This window comes from Rhipicephalus microplus, unplaced genomic scaffold, assembly GCF_043290135.1.
Source record: "Rhipicephalus microplus isolate Deutch F79 unplaced genomic scaffold, USDA_Rmic scaffold_19, whole genome shotgun sequence".
NCBI classification, from domain to species: domain Eukaryota; kingdom Metazoa; phylum Arthropoda; class Arachnida; order Ixodida; family Ixodidae; genus Rhipicephalus; species Rhipicephalus microplus.
In genome coordinates, this window is record NW_027464592.1 from 3,978,612 (window position 1) to 3,995,086 (window position 16,475).

Consider the following 16,475-nt stretch of genomic DNA (forward strand, 5'->3'; position numbering starts at 1 on the left):
GCCACACTACGGCAGTTGCAAGTACAAGCCACATGGACCCCCGTCTGGGCAAAGCACGTTTGCGCGGAGGTTTACACTACTGATGTATGCCAACACTGCAAGAAGGCGCGAGCCACCCAGAGACACCTCCTCTGGGACTGTGCACCACCGCCGGGTAACCAAGAAGTAATGCCAAGTAAGCAGCAAAATCATCAGTCGAGAGCCAGGCAACCAAAGAGACGTGGTCCAGCACGTGCTTAGCATCCTGGAACGCCAGTGGCCGAAAGCGGCGCCCCCCCGGGATTGACGCGAGTAGGTTGCTGCTCTGGGACGTCCGAGCACGCTAGTGTCTCGCTTTAATCCCCCTACCCCTTCCCCTTTTATGCCGGATCGTCAATAAAGTTGTTTCACTCACTCACTCGGGCTCGTAGGTTCACGACTTTTGAACAAAATTGTAGCCCATAGCAACAGGACAGACGAAATGGCAGTCGCGTGTTTGACTGCATGCTCTGCGCTACCCGAAGTTTAGTTCATCAAGTGCCGAGACAGTTCATTTGCGGCAGGCACCAAACTTGAGAAGAATGGGTATTTGAACAGCACATAGCACGCAAAGCTTGCGGGCGTAGCGTTAGCGTAAGGTTGTCAAACGAGATTTAGACCTATCGACGACATCATGACCAATGCCTTTTCAATATGCTGTATATCTGCAGGTGATTTGACGTTGGTTTCTTGAAAAATATCAGCGCTGATGTAGTTGTTGTACAGTGAAGTTGTCACGTGTGGCCTTAAAAAAAAATCGACATAACCCACGTAAGTGGGAATCCGCGTTAAGCCACGAACGCACTAGCGGCGCCGCTTTTCTGCCGAGCATAGAGGAATATCTGCCGCCGACCCAATCGCTCCTTGCGCTATTTCTGCCGCTGGATGGATATGGCTGTACTCTTTAGATCGGGCGGTGGATAGCGCCACCAAGCCGAAATACTGAATAAACCAAACACTATATTTTTTTTTCCCTTAAAAAGCGAGTTTGAGGATTCGTACTTTGCAGTGAAGAGTTTAATTTTCACTCGTGCCTTGACTTTAGCCACCAATCACATAACCTCCTTCTAGTTAAGTCTACCCGCTTAGTCTATTTTACCCTCCCGGTCCCTAAACCCCAGTGCTTTGAAAAACTCTGCGCCATCATCCAGGACTATAGGGTGAAGCCCTTTACGGAACATTATCAAGTGTTCGGCAGTTTCTTTTTCCTCTCCACACGCACTGCATACTGTGTCTACCCCTTCGATTTGGCCCGATATGTCTTGGTTCGCAATACTCTCGTCCTGTCCTCAAACAGTAGAGAACTACCCCGAGTATTATCATAGATCCTTTCCTTGGCAATTTTCTCCTTAAAAGTTCGATAGATCTATAGTGTGGACTTCTTAATCATGCCCATTCTCCACATGTCAGTCTTCGTTTCCTTCACTTTCTTTTTAACCGATAGTTCTTTTTGGGTTGGCCACCTGCTGTTTCCACAGTGGCCTATTTCACAGTGCCCTATTTTTCATCACTGCTGCATTCCTGTTACCTTTAGTCGTCACGTATATTTCGTGATCCCTCAGGTACTCGGTCCCATTGCTTATCCATACGCCCAGATATTTGTATTTATCTGTTAACTCTAGCGTGACCTCCTGTATTCTAAGCTCACTACCTTTGTTGTCATTGAGAATCATGACTGCTGATTTTTCCATACTGAATCTAAAATCTAACCTATCTCCCTCATTACCACAGATGTCTATCAATCTCTGCAAATCTTCCTTGTTGTTGGCCATTAGCACTTTATCATCTGCGTACGTTAATGCTGGTAGTGCCTGATCAATAAGTTTTCTTGTGTGACTAAAGAGAGGTTGAAGCCCAGTCCACTATCTTCTAATTTTCTAATTTGGCCTCTAATCCTTGTAGGTACATCATGAATAATAAGATTGACAGGGGGCACCCCTGTCTAAGCCCCCGTTTTACCTCCGCAGGCTTGGATACCTGTTTTTCCCACTTTATATTTACCTTGTTACCTTTATAGATACCCTTTAAAAGATTAGTGACTACAAGTTCCACGCCTAGTGTGTCCAGTATTCCCCACAATTCCTCTTGAACCACGCTATCGTACGCTCCCTTGATATCCAAAAATGCTAGGCACAGGGGCCTGTGTTCCTTTTCTGCTATTTCGATGCACTGCGTCAGTGAGAACAGATTGTCTTCCAACCTCCTGTGTTTCCGAAACCCATTCTGCAGTTCCCCCAGCACCCCCTCATCCTCTATCCATGCCTGCAGTCTTTCCTTTATAATCTGCATCGCCAGCCTGTAGACCACTGATGTCACTGTTATGGGACGATGGTTGTTTATGTCAGCTTTGTCCCCCTTTCCTTTATAGATCATGCTCATTCTGCTAAGTTTCCATCCATCGGGAACTTCACCATCGATTATTATTTTGCTCACTGCCTCTCTCAAAGCCTGCTTAGACTTCGGACCTAATGTCTTTATCAGCCCAATTGGCTGATAAAGCCGAAGCAAAGTGCCAATCAGCGACATGCGTGGTTGTCGCCATAGCAATGCACGGAGCTTGTTTTCTTTTTTTTTTTTTCGTCTGTCATTTTTTTCACGCCGTCGTTTTCTGAAGCACGCTGACAACGGCACCACGGACACCGAACGCTTTTTAGAGGAGATTAGACTCTACCGCTTCTTATATGACAAAACGATGCCTGATTATAAAGATAAGGAAGCAAAAATGATCAGATGGGATATTATAGGATCTATGTTTGGATTGACAGGTAAGTGGGGATTGCGTGGCTCATTGCGTGTTGAGCGCAAATGAATTCTCTGTTTTATTCACTCACTTCGCGGCGCATTTCGAGAGCGGCGACGCTGAAGCAACAGCAGACACGCCATCACGGTAACGTTGAGCGTTGCGAGGATGTCGTCGTCGCCGGCCTTTGTTCACACGATTGCACCGTAAAGTCGGAGAGCTCGGAACAGACGACGAAAAAGCGCGCGAAATCTCGCGAGCCGCTGTGAGACCGCTCGAGACTGTTGTCACGTGACTCCCGCAGATGTGGCCAGCGTGCCGCTTTTCACCGCTCGGCGGCGAAGACGCGCGTTATGCCGCGGCGGCACGCTTCCCGCTAGTGTGCTCGTACCCTTATGCGAAGCATGCGACCCTCGTCGATCCTCGTTGCAGAAGTTCATCAGCAAGACCTTTGCTTGCCCATACACTACACTAGCGAGACTTGTGCCATGACATCAGCTCTAGTATGCTGCGTGTTGCACGTGACGGAGATGAGGCGGCATGATAACTCACGCCAATGACGTGCATGGACTTGCACTACTGGCCTGCGCTATGGTCTGCTGAGAAGGTCAGTAGACCTACGAGTATATTTATCATGCCACTGTGCTCCTGCAAGAAATTCATACCCAAGATGACCTGTTTACTACACTTGGAAAGAGTAACGAAAATTGCGACTGATAAATCATCGATCTTGATTCTTGCGTTGCACTTTTCGGTAGGTGTTAGGAAGTCTGAGCTCAGGCCTCACAGGCAGCGGCTGGCGCCGTGAACGGGTGTTTAGATGAGCGGAAGTCTTTGTGGAATAGATTTGGAGCTGTTAAAAGGTGTCCTGGACATGTACCTCGCAGCTCCACCAGTCTCACGACGCAGAAACAGCGGAAGTCTTATACAGGAGAGCGCATTTTAATTATATGCAAGGCACTCGCGAAGAACACTAGCCAAGAACTCCGTCTTCCTTTTTTGCTGTGCGAGCTCTTCCCTGCTGATTGAATGCAGCAATATCAGGGGCCCCACTCAACTACGGCTTTTTGTATATACATTTGCTAATAAAAATTTCTTCTCTCTTTTCTTTTGAGAATTTTCAGATAAGTACTAGCATGAAAAGATGAATTTTGTTTCAGAGTTGGAGTATTGTATAGTCTAATAATCACGTCAAAGAGTTCTGTACAACAAACATGTCGAAGCACTCTTAAGTAAAACAAATTATGTTCCGTACTTTGCCTAACCACATAACAGGAATGCATAATTTTTTTCAGGCTTCATTGGCACTATTGTCGCACAACTCTTTATGACAAAGGCCTTAAAATTCTCTATTCTTTTTTTTTTTGCCTCTATGGTACCAGTGGCAGTGAGACCAAAGGCTGGGGCTGAAATGTTCCTGAAATTGAGGGCTGCAAGAAAAAAAATTACACCATATCCTTGGAATGAATGATGATAAATGGGCAAAGTGTCTGTGCTTCCGTCCATCCCTGTGCATCCGTCTCTCTCGTTCTGTCACTCACACTAGCGCCACCTCTTAGTGAGTCATTCAACCAGGTGATTATGAACTGGTCGCAAAAAACGTGCATTGACAGACTCGCAGCTTTAGGAGCTTCACCCTTAGTATAATCCAGCGATCAATGTTTTAGACAAGAGGTCGGCAACGTTTTGAGGTAGAGGGCAGAGTTGCGTGAAGCCCACATGGTCGTAGGGTGCACAGCAAAATTGGGTGAGGATGTGCACTTTGCAGGGAAAAAAAATTTTGGCAAACTGTCAATTATGACATTCAAAAGTGGAATATAAGGCGTAACTTTGCAGCACACATGTCACAAGGTTGCAAATATTGGGCATGATATAGCAACAACAGAGACCACTCATGTAATGTGAATCGCGGTACTCAACATTTGTAGCCATCTCGTGAAAACGTCAACATCAAGATCGCTCGTCAACAGGCTCTGAAAGATGTGTAGGTGTTTATCGTATCGTTGTGGAGTGGGGGAGGTTGATTGGAGGGGGGGTGGACCGCGCAAAACTGCCCTGATAACTGTAGCTTGCCATGTCGTGCTCTACAGTCTGGAAGGGAGACCACGAATATACAATATTTAAGTGAAAAGTTAGCACCTTGAGACAGGGTTTACCAAATTCAGTGCATTTGGTGATGTCACACTGATGTGGCTTGCACAATCTTGTATAGGGACAGAAATTTGCATAACTTGGGTGGCCATTTTCATCTGCAGTGACAGAAGAGACAGAAAAGAACTAGAATGGTTGGTGTACGAGAGAGGTCAGGCTGTGCCGCTTGTACACCTTAATGGGTGCGTATTGTGTATATCCTGACTGGAAGTGAGTTCTGCTAGAATCTTTTGTCTTTGCACATTTGGACATAGATAGCTCTGTACTACTTCGTTTCAGTCTTTTCGTGTGAGAAATGTTAATACTGATGTATTACTGCAGCGAGATAATGTATATGAAGGAAAAGATAAAGATTTGACGGGGAAGATGTGAGTACAGTACATGTCCTGTCCATATATCGTTTTTTGTATTTATTACCATGCTGTAGTAATACATCAGTATGAACCCAAACCAACTCGCCCCCTCCTAGCCTGTATTCTATAATGGATTACAGGTTGGTGTGCTTGTGAGATAGTGGGACAGGTGTTGTGCCACTTCTATAAATTAATGGTCATAGTTGCTTAAAATCGCTTCATATTATTTCTAAGCATCCTATCTAGGTATTCTGTAGGTATGCTTTTGTTATGGGAGTAATACCCTTTTCGTGTTGCCTAATTTGGTAGTCATTCTTGTGTCTTGCATAGTTTGTTTAGTGCACATGTGCAGACAGCTGTATATGCATGCGCAACATTTAGCACTTTATTTTTTACATATATGGCGTGGTTTCAGTCATAATGTGCTTGCGATATTCCTTTGCTGTGTTTTTGGACGCAATACACATTCAACTGATGGCAAGCGAATTTTTCAGACTGAAGCAAGATGAGAAGTAAAGCGACACCTCGTGTGTTGATGTCAGCCCGTCGGTCACCTAATAGCAAGGGCTTCACCATTGCAAGGTAAGCGAGCATCTTGCACCCAGCGTTGACCATCGAGGTGATAATTGTGACGATAAAGAACGCGGTTATCGAGATTGCACTGTGTGAGCTATCACGAAAAGCAAGCATTAGGCGGTCGTGATTTTTCCTGAAGGCGATCTATGGTGTGTCTACAGTAAGCGTCAGCGAGTTGATGCATTATGATGGAGCCGTGGTCATCAGGAGGGGTCTTATTAATGGGGGCTAAGGACGAAACATATGTAGGACTATGCAAGTGTTCATTGCTGAAGTTATTAGCGGAACCACTGGACGGCAGTGTAGGAAGTGTGCAGCGAGAAAGTGCGTCTGCATTCTGGTGCTTTTTACCGTACTTGTAGGTAATAGTGAAGTTATATTCTTGAATATGTATAATCCATTGACCAAGGTATCCTGATAAATTCTTGAGTATGTAAAGCCAACATAAGACATGATGGTCTGTAACTATAGTAAAATGACGGCCATGTAGATAAGGTCGAAACTTCTGCACCGTCCACACGACAGCTAAATACTCCTGTTCAGTAATGGTGTAATTCTTCTCTGCGTTGGTCGGGACGCGGCTTGCATATGCAACGACCCTTTCACAGATGATTCATCGCAGTAGAATACCTCCGATTTCGTAACTGCTAGCGTCAGTATGCAGGAGTGTGGGTGCTGTTTCATCGAAATGGCAATGTACTGGTTCAGATGTGAGAGCATTTTTTAAGATGGCTAAGGGCTCATTTTCAGGCAGGAGACCACTCAAAGCGAACACCGCAATCGAGTAATTTGTGCAAAGCTGCCGCTATCGACGCAATTGTCTCGTATGAATCGGCGGAAGTATCAAGCCAGCCCAAGAAAACTGTGCAAGTCCTGTGTCCTTTCGGGACAAGGAAAAAGAAGAACCGTCGATATTTTATCGAAATCGGGACGAATTCCATCGGTACTCGCAATGTGGCCTTAAACATTACTTGTCTTGCCGGCAAAACGGCACTTTTTCGCGTTCAGCTGAAGGCCAGAGGTACCAAGGCACATAAGGACTTCGTCTAAACTGTGTAAGTGTTGAGAGAAGGTTGACGAGAGAACAATGATGTCGTCCAAATAGCACATGCAAGTCTTCCACTTCAGGCCATGCAGAACGGCGTCAATCATGCACTCTGATGTTGCGGGTGTGTCCATCTAGTGTCGAAAACGTCATCTTTTCTTTATCATCCTGATGCATCGGTATCTGCATGTATCGCGAATGTAGATCCAGACTCGAGAAGTATTGAGCTTCCTGTAGCGAATCTAAGGTATCATCTATACGTGGCATAGGGCATACATCCTTGCGCGTGATCTAGTTAAGCACACGGTAATGCAGAAGCACACAGAACCATCTTTTTTTCAAACCAAGACGACAGGTGATGACTAAGGGCTAGCAGAGGGGCGAATTACGTTCCGTCTCAACATGTCAACGTTTTCTTCAGTAACCTTTCACTCAGCTACAGATACGCGATATGGCTGACGACGAACAATGGACGTACCGTCAGTCTCAATCCGATGCGTGGTGACGCACGTCTGTCTCAATAGGGAGAATGGGCGTCAAACGAAGCTTCGTGCTTAGTCAGTTAGGCAAGCAACTGTTGAGTCTGCAAAGGGGTCAGGTTGGAACTGATGGTAGCTTTGAGGGTGGAGATGAATGGGAAACGTTCAGCAGGATCTGGTGGAGCAACGCAAGCCAACGTTAAGCCCTTCTGAAGCAGAATTTTTCCAGACGTCAGATTTGATGCGCAAACGAATGCGAAGGTATCGTCCAAACGTACCAGGCCTGATGCGAAAGCTATCCCTCTGGTGACGCAGTGGACGCAGTGTACGGAGGGTTGTACCAGCACATCGCCGCTGTCGGTGACATCAGACGGAAGTGTAACAATTCGATGACTGTGCGAAGGTATCTCAGTGTCTTCTTCTGCATAAAAACAAAGTGGCGTCATCTGCGTGAAACAAATAGGAGGTATCGTTCATGTGGATAACACATTGCTGGCAGCAGATGAACGCGGTTGCCGTTGAAAGAAAGTCCCATCCTAATATTAGCTGTTGAGCACACAAACTAAGCATTGCACATTGTACACAATGTAGACGCAAACAGTGCACATAGCAGAAGGTTGAATGGCATCTTCTTGCGCAGTGAGCGAAATTGGTCCATCGTAGGGCGTAGTAACATTGCAGAGCCGTGCACACAAATCTCTGTGAATGATTAACAATTTAGCACCAGTGTATATTAATGCCTCCACTTCTATGCCTTCCACTAAAACAAATAATTATATTATAAGGATGTTCTGGAGGAATCTTTCGAACTTCGCTAAATGCAGCTTTTTTCCCAGAAGCTGCGTAATTTAGTTTGAGACAGGTAAAAGTGGCGATGAAGAGGAGACGGCAAGCGATGCCTGGCACTACGGTAGCGAGGAGCCATTTTAGGAGTCGGTGATGGTGAGCAGGAGCGATCGGGAAGCATAGCGTAAGGACAGTGCTGGAAAGTGGTCGCAGTGGCAAAGTCATTCCGGTCATAAGTGTCAAACCCACAATGCTCGTCTCGCTGACGCTTGCGACAGAAACATGCGATGTGTCCACGATATCCGCAATAGTAGCAGGCAGGTCTTGTCGGGCGCCATGGCTGATAGTAGGATTGGGTATTTGGCAGAGTGATTTGTTGGGCAAGTCGGTTCATTGGGTTGGGAACTATGGAAGCCAGGTGTACTGGTGCCGGTCGTGCATAGTAAGGATGGTTTGGCGTGCTGGGCGCCAGGGACGTCGGGTAGGCTGGTGTGTTGTCGTTGGCATCGATGGAACGAAGGCTGGAGTAAGTGCGGCGACTTGCGCTTACGTTAGTGGGTCTTTGGAGGCGTGAGGGTCTGTGGACGCATTACCAGTCATAGCCACCAACTCCTCCCTAACGACGCCCCGTAAATTTGTACTAGGGGTGTCTGAAGGAAGCTGACGTGCTGAAAAACCGAGCGACTGCAGTTTTTCTCATATCATTGCGCGTATCGTAGCTTGTAACGAGGGGTTGGCAGCAGGGTTGTCAGGGATGGCTGCAGGAGAGTTGTCCAGCTGCAGCCGTGCGGATTCGAGCTCATCTAGGCGCTGGCACATAGCCACACTGTCAGCAACAGTAGTTGCCCCGCCGCGGTGGTATAGTGGCTAAGGTACTCGGCTGCTGACCTGCAGGTCGCGGGTTCGAATCCCGGCTGCGGCGGCCGCATTTTCGATGGAGGTGGAAGTGTTGTATGCCCGTGTGCTCAGATTTGGGTGCACGTTAAAAAGCCCCAGGTGGTAGAAATTTTCGGAGCCCTCCACTACGGCATCTCTCATAATCATATGGTAATTTTGGGACGTTAAACCCCACATAGTGGATGGTTAAAGAACAACCTATCCAACCGGACGCAATTTGTACAAATTAACCACACCAGTTCTAAACTTATCATGTCACCTCTGGTGTTCCTCAGGGTGGCGTTTCGGCTCCTGCACTATTTCTCATTTTTATCAATGACTTACCCACGGACATCCCAGTCAACAAAAGTCTTTTTGCTGACGACTGTATACTCTACAAAGAAATTACTTCTCCAGTTGACCATGTAGCATTGAATAGTGCACTGTCGGTTTTCGCATGGTGTGCTAACTGGCAAATGAGCCTTAATGTTAAAAAAACGGTTCTTTTGCGAATAACAAGAAAACGGCACGTACATGAGTTTTCTTATGCCATAAACGATGACCCGGTAACAGTAGTCGCGCAGCACAATTACCTTGAACTAACAATAACGTCTGACCTTAGATGGGATTGCCATGTGAACAACATCACTTGAACAGCACTTGGGCGGCTCTTTTTTCTTAAGCGACGCCTTCGTCAAGCGCCCCGTGAGACTAAATTACTACCTTGTAATACACTCGTTAGATCAATATTAGAATATGCTACCCCAGCATAACGTTCATCGACTAACAAATTAATCACCATTATAGAGGGAGTGCATAGAAAAGCAATAAGGTTAATCTTCAATAAATATCAACTCTCATACTCTCCAAGTGCTTTAATCAAATCGGCTGGATTACTCGCAATTGAAAACAGCGCTATGCTCGCCCGATTGAAACTTCATCAATTAATTCATAACAAGTTAAATGTTGATAGTTCTAAGTACCGTATTTACTCGCATAATCCTCGCACTTTTTTTGCCAGAAACCTGATGCAAAGTTGGGGGGTGCGAGAATTAAGCGGGGAAAACTTTCCACGAAAACAAAGAGAGCGAAAAAAAAACAAAACGAAGTGGCCGCAAATCGGGATTCTCACACCAGCAATTTACAGCAAGCTTTACAAAGTACTAATTAGAACTTACCAATAAAAGCAGAGGTTCAACACAAGGCAAGATTTATTTGAGACGAAAAGTGGAAGCAAATAGTCGAGAATTAGAATACTATACGCGAAGCTTGTGGGCGTTGCGGGCGTAGCGGTAGCGGTCGGTGCTCAACAGGAGCCCTCAAAAGGTAAGCGTAGGACGTCAGTATTGGGCTGATGGCTATTTAACAGAATCGTCCGCAGTTTCCTTCTGAAGAAATAAAGTTTACCATCAATGACGATAGTTATAGCGCGAGAACAAAACGACGACACAAAGACAAGGACACGAAAGACACAAGCGCTGACTTCCAACTGAGTTTATTGCACAGAGCACGAAAATATATAGAGCAGACAGTAACCATGTGATAAAAACCTAATGGCACAAAGAGCAGAACATGAGTAAGAAAAAAAACAAACACAAAAACAAAAGCACTGAAAAACGGCAAGGAAAAATCTAGAAGAAAACGAAACAGAAAGGTAAAGATAATATAACTACCTGCCCGCACCGAAACCTTCGAGGAAGCTGCGTTCCTTCAAAGCCACGGAGGGCTTGCTAATACAAGGCACCTACCTGTTCGCGTGCCATCTGCGCAGCCTCGACAATGACTCGGGTTTGAGATTGGCTGACAACCTTTCTAGGGCGATGTGGGGGGTGCGAGAATTATGCGAGTGCGAGGATTATGTGAGTAAATACGGTATATCTCCATTTCTGACACAAGAATAACTCTACTAAAGCACTCATACACCCTAAATGAATATCGCTTTCATACAAATTGCTTTAAATACTTTCTTTCCGCTAGCCATACGACAGTGAACGACTTACCTTCTACTATTACCAATACCACCTCACTAACTACCTTTTTATCACTACTTGAAAATTATTTACATGATGCACAAACATAAAACTACAAATATTTCGCGTTTTTCCTTAGCGATGTATACTACTATTGGTATACTGCTACCCACATTCCACTACTTGTGCATAGAATGTATATTTTTTTTCGTATTTTTTGTAAAGCTTACCTACTAATGTGTAACTATGATTGTATAATCGCAAGTATATTGATATAATGTGTCAGCACTAAACAGATTTCACAGTTGTGTATAAATGTTTAGCTAATGTGAATTTTCCTGTTTATCTCAACTTTGCCATTCAGCACAAAAAAAGGAAAAAAAAAGAAAAAACAGTTATGTTATTTCGCAGTGTTTTTTTCCTTTGTCTTTTTTCCTTATTTGTTTATAGTTTGTGTCCTTCCTGCAATAATTCCTAAAGGTATTGGCAGTATGTAATAAATAAAATAAAACATCAATCAAGCAACAATAGTTGGGTCTTTTGCGACCAAAGCATTGAAGGCAACAGAACCTATGCCTTTGAGCAGATGGTGCACTTTGTCTCGGTCATGAAGGTGTTGACGCGTTGACAAAGAGAGAGAACATCCTCGATATATGCGGTATAAGACTCGCGTAGTTGTTTGCGACCATCAAGAGTTCTCTTTGCCAGGCTGGCTTGAACTGCTGGACTAGCAAAGTCTTGTCGCAGATGTTCTTTGAAGACGTCCCAGTCGGGAAAGTCGATCTGGTAATTAAAAAACCAAGTCTTCGTCATGCCAGTAAGATAAAAGGAGATGTGGCGGAGATTGTGTGGATCGACCCAACAGTTCGCTGCATTCACTATGTCATATTGGTGTAGCCAGTCCGTGTTCTCATTTCAGAGTTCAGAAAACAGAAGGGGCTCGCAAGGGGGTCCACTGACGATCCAAGAGTGAGTGGCTGTGGCAGTCGTAGCCGGAGGGTTAAAGGGAGAAGCACCTGAGGGTTCGTCCTGTGGTGTGCTGGTGGACACGTAGCCCAAACGACGACTTGAGTGAAGCTCCAAGAAGTAAAGTGGGTGAGCAGGGACAGGGAATCGAGGAGTAACCTCCACCACTTGAGATGTAGTCCTTTACACGCCTTTTTAGGCCTGGTAGACGTGACCAAAAACTGTCACCTCGAGGCACAGAACAGACTCAAGGGTTATATGCACCAACGATGAAGATGAGGAACACCATGTGATGATGGTTATGTAAAGGTAATGAAGAAGTGTGTTGTAAATGCCCACGTTATTTGCAAAATATATTTGCAAGAGTGGTTGCAGCACTGGCCAGTCTGGCTCGTCGCTCGAGCAGCAAGCGACCTTCATTCGTCGGATGCATACGTGCATTGACAATTTGCACAGTGGCAGCCTACTTGCAGAACTACCGTCGGTAAAGGCGCCGTACCGGCGCATCTGGACGTCAGTGGGAGAGTGGTACTGCTTCAGATGTGTGACATGTATGATTTCGCTGTTTCGAGGGGTGGATGAAAACGACGAGGCAGCAGGAGCGATTTCATGAGTGACGGGAGTCGCCTCACGAAGCTCTTTGTATGGTCCTGTGTACTGAGTCGGCAGTTTTACAGGCCAACCTGCCCGGTCGGAGACCAGAGCAGAACCAACGAACCGGGCAAAAAGTGCACATAGGGATGTCCTTGATCTTATTAACGCTGTTGGTTTTCTTGGGAGGCCAGAAGGCGACCACGAGCGGCTTCGCGCGCATGGGTGGCTCGATTATAGGAAAGTGGTTCAAAGCTATACTTGTACCACAACACCTGCTTTTAGTGTCGTAGTGGTCTGCTGGTGTAAGTAAGGCTCGAAGGAAAATTTTCATTAGAAGGCAGGTGCAGATGATTCCATGTTGTTCATGGCAACCTGTGTTGCCCATTCCACGACCCATGTCTGACTGGATCTGAGCTGGTCAACAACTTTCCACTGCCCGGGGAAACAATCACGCATAGTATCCGGCCGTGGCACCGTTTGCATTTGGCTTATTATCTTCCGGTGATATGTTGCTCAGCACATATGGGCTGGAAAAATTGCATCTGGCAGTTTTCTTCCGATGCATTCTTGTGCCTTGGTTGACTTACTTGTGCAGGGGGGAAGTAAGCCCTCCACTCTAGTTTATGATGATTGGGGATGTCGTGAAAACAGACCAGCTCATCTCTTGCAAGCCTCCCTGAAATGAATGACTCGCCTGTCCGATTGGCAAAAAAAACTCGAGCATTACAGGCCAACCCTGGGAAGTATGTGAACATTAAGGTACTGAAGCCTCAACGTGGGTCTGGCAGTTGCCCTACTAATGTAGCGAGATTATGGTATCCATAAGTAGTGATCTAAACCAGTACATTTGGTGGGAGTTCGTTCTGGAGGAAGAATCGTAAGGCTGCCTGCCAGCTTGTCCTGACCGTGAGTTCTTGAGAGGCATGTTCATCCTGTGTGATGGCTTGCATTATGGCATTTATGCTATTGGCATGGAAGGAATGTAGTTGCAGAAAGAAATGAGCCCTTTCTGTACTGGCCAGCCACTTATAGCAACTTATAGCCTGTGCTGACTTTTTGACCACTTTATCGCCATTCCGTATTGTTAATAATTGGAAATGGTACGGTATGTGTTGGTTTGTGCAGCATAAAAAACAGTGCACTTAGTGCTCTCATAGTTTGCAGTGTTTTTATTTAGAAAGGTTGCTTTGACCGTGCTGTCACCCAATTGGCCTTCTGCAGCCCATCATGCATGCACAGGAATGCCTCGCCTGGCGCGAGCGCATCATCTGGAAGGCCAGGCTCTTCCAGATGGCTTGCTATTCAGGGTAGTGTCGTGAACCTGTTCACCCTACAGGCAACTCCACCCGCCCAGTCAGTGCCAAGACAGTCTTTCTCACCGTAAGCACATTTTGGGATTCCCACTGATTGAATGGAAAGGTGATCATAGGGCTGGCAGATACAAATTAGGAAAGCACAACAGGACGCTCTTAATGAATCCATCAATGGCAACTCGTGGGCACGAGGTTGTGTGTGGCCCTGTCCACATAAAAGCTTTTTTCATGTATAGTGGGGGCGAGGTGTTGTTGGGTTTGAGGCATGCGCATTAGTCATCAGCAATGATGAGTGGCATGCTCTCCACGACAGAATTCCTGCTGCAAGGAGTCTCTTCAGTGTTGGCTTAATTGCCGAGGAACACTGATAGAAAGCTTTTCAGTCTTTTTTTTTTTGCAATCAGAGCTCGGGTATACGGCGAGCCACAGTCGTCGTAATTTTTTGTGCAACATAGACTTTACTGATTTCGCTGCTTGTGTCAGTGTTTTAGAGTCTAGAGTTTGGGACCACAGTGTGATGTTAGCAATATAAAGTTGCACATTGCTGTTAGAGTTTGGGACCACAGTGTGATGTTAGCAATATTAAAGTTGCACATTGCTGTGTTCTTATATATGACCATGGCAGTGCATCTGCAGTCACGTTTTATTGTAAAAAAGCACAAAACTTGCCCATTTTTGTGAAAGTAGCCCCATCATTGTGAATATAGCCCAGTTTGCAAGCTGTTACATTAAGGGATTTGTGCCGGCTCTTTATCAGGCACACTTGTGAGCCATTGGGCTAGACTTCAGTAACTCTACAACCGATGAACAGAATTTTATGAAAATGTGTACTTTCTTTAGTGGTAATGTATGAACATACCCCAAAAGCTTTATAAAGATATCTTAGCAAATAAAAAAATCGCCGCATATCCAAGGAGTGAATGATGAGTGGGGTGAAGTACTGGAGGGTTTCTTCGCTAAACCATGAACCATCCGCCAATATCGCCCACTACATCATAAAAGACGTGACAAACACTGTATATGTTTATACAGAAAATTTTAATATTTGTAAGTGGTAGCTATATGTCGCTTTTGTTCCGCCTTCATTATAACGGCTTCATGGTTGATGAAGTGGTCGATTGGTGATGGGGTGTTGTGGGATCTTCGCAAGTACGAAGTAGTGGGCAGTTTGCAAAGGTGGAACTATAGGCGGTCAGGTACATACAAGGAATGGACAGACCCACGCCTTAGGGAGCTTAGCTCGTAGAAGTTAGGTATCCCGGGTAGCCTCCCATTTAAGTAGATCGGTTCTCACAAGAGGACTGCCACCGCAATGAAGTCATTTGCACTCTGCATCAGCAGTGGGCAGCTGACGCAATCCTTGTTTTCAAATCTAAAAACATTCGGCATTTTTATGTGGATGCTGTTTTAGTCTGTGTGGTAGGAACTTTACTACCATGGTAGCCATGGTAGCATAATTTTGCTAAACTTGCTCCTTCCAGAAAATGTTACGTCTGTACTTTTCTAAAGCTGGTCATTTACCTGGGTCGGACCTTAAACTTGTTATCTTTTATCGCTAAGTAAACCCAGTGCAAGAGAGAGAGCCTGTTTATAAAGAGCAAAATTCTGCCATTGCAGTTTCACTTGCTCAAGCGGAGTTAAGCAGAAAAAGAAAAATGTGCACATTCATTTCCCACAGCGCTGCCCCTGTGAACGCTCGAGCCGCCAAGGCTCCAGCGGTGGGCCAGGCTGATGCAGGAAGCGAGCTGCCTCGCTATTTCCTGCGAAGCCATGCCCGGCAGCTCTTGCAGGGGCAGCACCTGGCTGAGAAGCGAAAGCTTGAGGCCAGGGAGAGCAGCAGTGGCAAGAGGAGGCGCCTGGAGAGCCCCTTCGAGCAGGCCAAGCCCGCCGAGGATCCCGAGGCAGCCAGTCCTGGCCAGCGTCGCAGCCAGGGACCGCCTCATGGTGAGAGGACATCTTTCGTATAACATTCGTTCTGGTCAACCATGTTCCTAGCGATGACCGGCTGAAATGTTTTGCACTGCAAGTAATCAGAATGGCTGCTCGCTTTTGAGGAACACTGAAGCACGTTTTGAATTTAAATAAATGAGCTTTTGCTCTGATGTCATCCAATTTTGTGCTCTAAAAACTTGTCAAGCTTTTTCAGAACTAGTGCAAGCAGCTGTATTTTGGTTAGAAATCGCAGCAAGCGTCTCGTACGGTGATGCAAATATTTCTGCTGTAATGGTTGGTTGAAGCTTCTGGACAGTTACCACCTGCAGAGCTTCACATACCATCAGGACCCAGGTGAAACTTTCCTGCTGATAGGCTATTGCTTCCAGCAGTGCTGGTCTATTGGCACATTCCCAGGAGGTAATGGAACCAGCAGGTGATGGAACCAGTAGCTGGTGGTTGCAGCGGGTGTTGAAACCAGCAGCTGATGGAACCAGTAGCTGGTGGTTCCAGCAGGTGTTGAAACCAGCAGCTGATAGAACCAGCAGCTGATGGAACCAGTAGCTGGTGGTTCCAGCGCAGTGTTGCAGGCTGTCGGCCAACTTGTAACTCGCCGACATGGAGCACACCTCCTAGCAGCAAAGCAGACAATAAGCTTGATTCGAGCTGCATATTG

At 46.0% G+C, this 16,475-nt stretch overlaps 1 protein-coding gene across 1 annotated transcript in view; it reads left to right on the plus strand.

Moving 5' to 3' along the window:
* Positions 1 to 16,475, plus strand: part of LOC142785203 (uncharacterized) — a 103,500-nt gene that overhangs the window by 16,080 nt on the left and 70,945 nt on the right. The window contains exons 2-3 of the mRNA XM_075883652.1: positions 5,757 to 5,844; positions 15,546 to 15,811. Of these exons, the coding sequence (XP_075739767.1) occupies positions 5,768 to 5,844; positions 15,546 to 15,811 (343 nt within the window). The 5' untranslated portion in view covers positions 5,757 to 5,767. The remainder of the gene's footprint in view (positions 1 to 5,756; positions 5,845 to 15,545; positions 15,812 to 16,475) is intronic.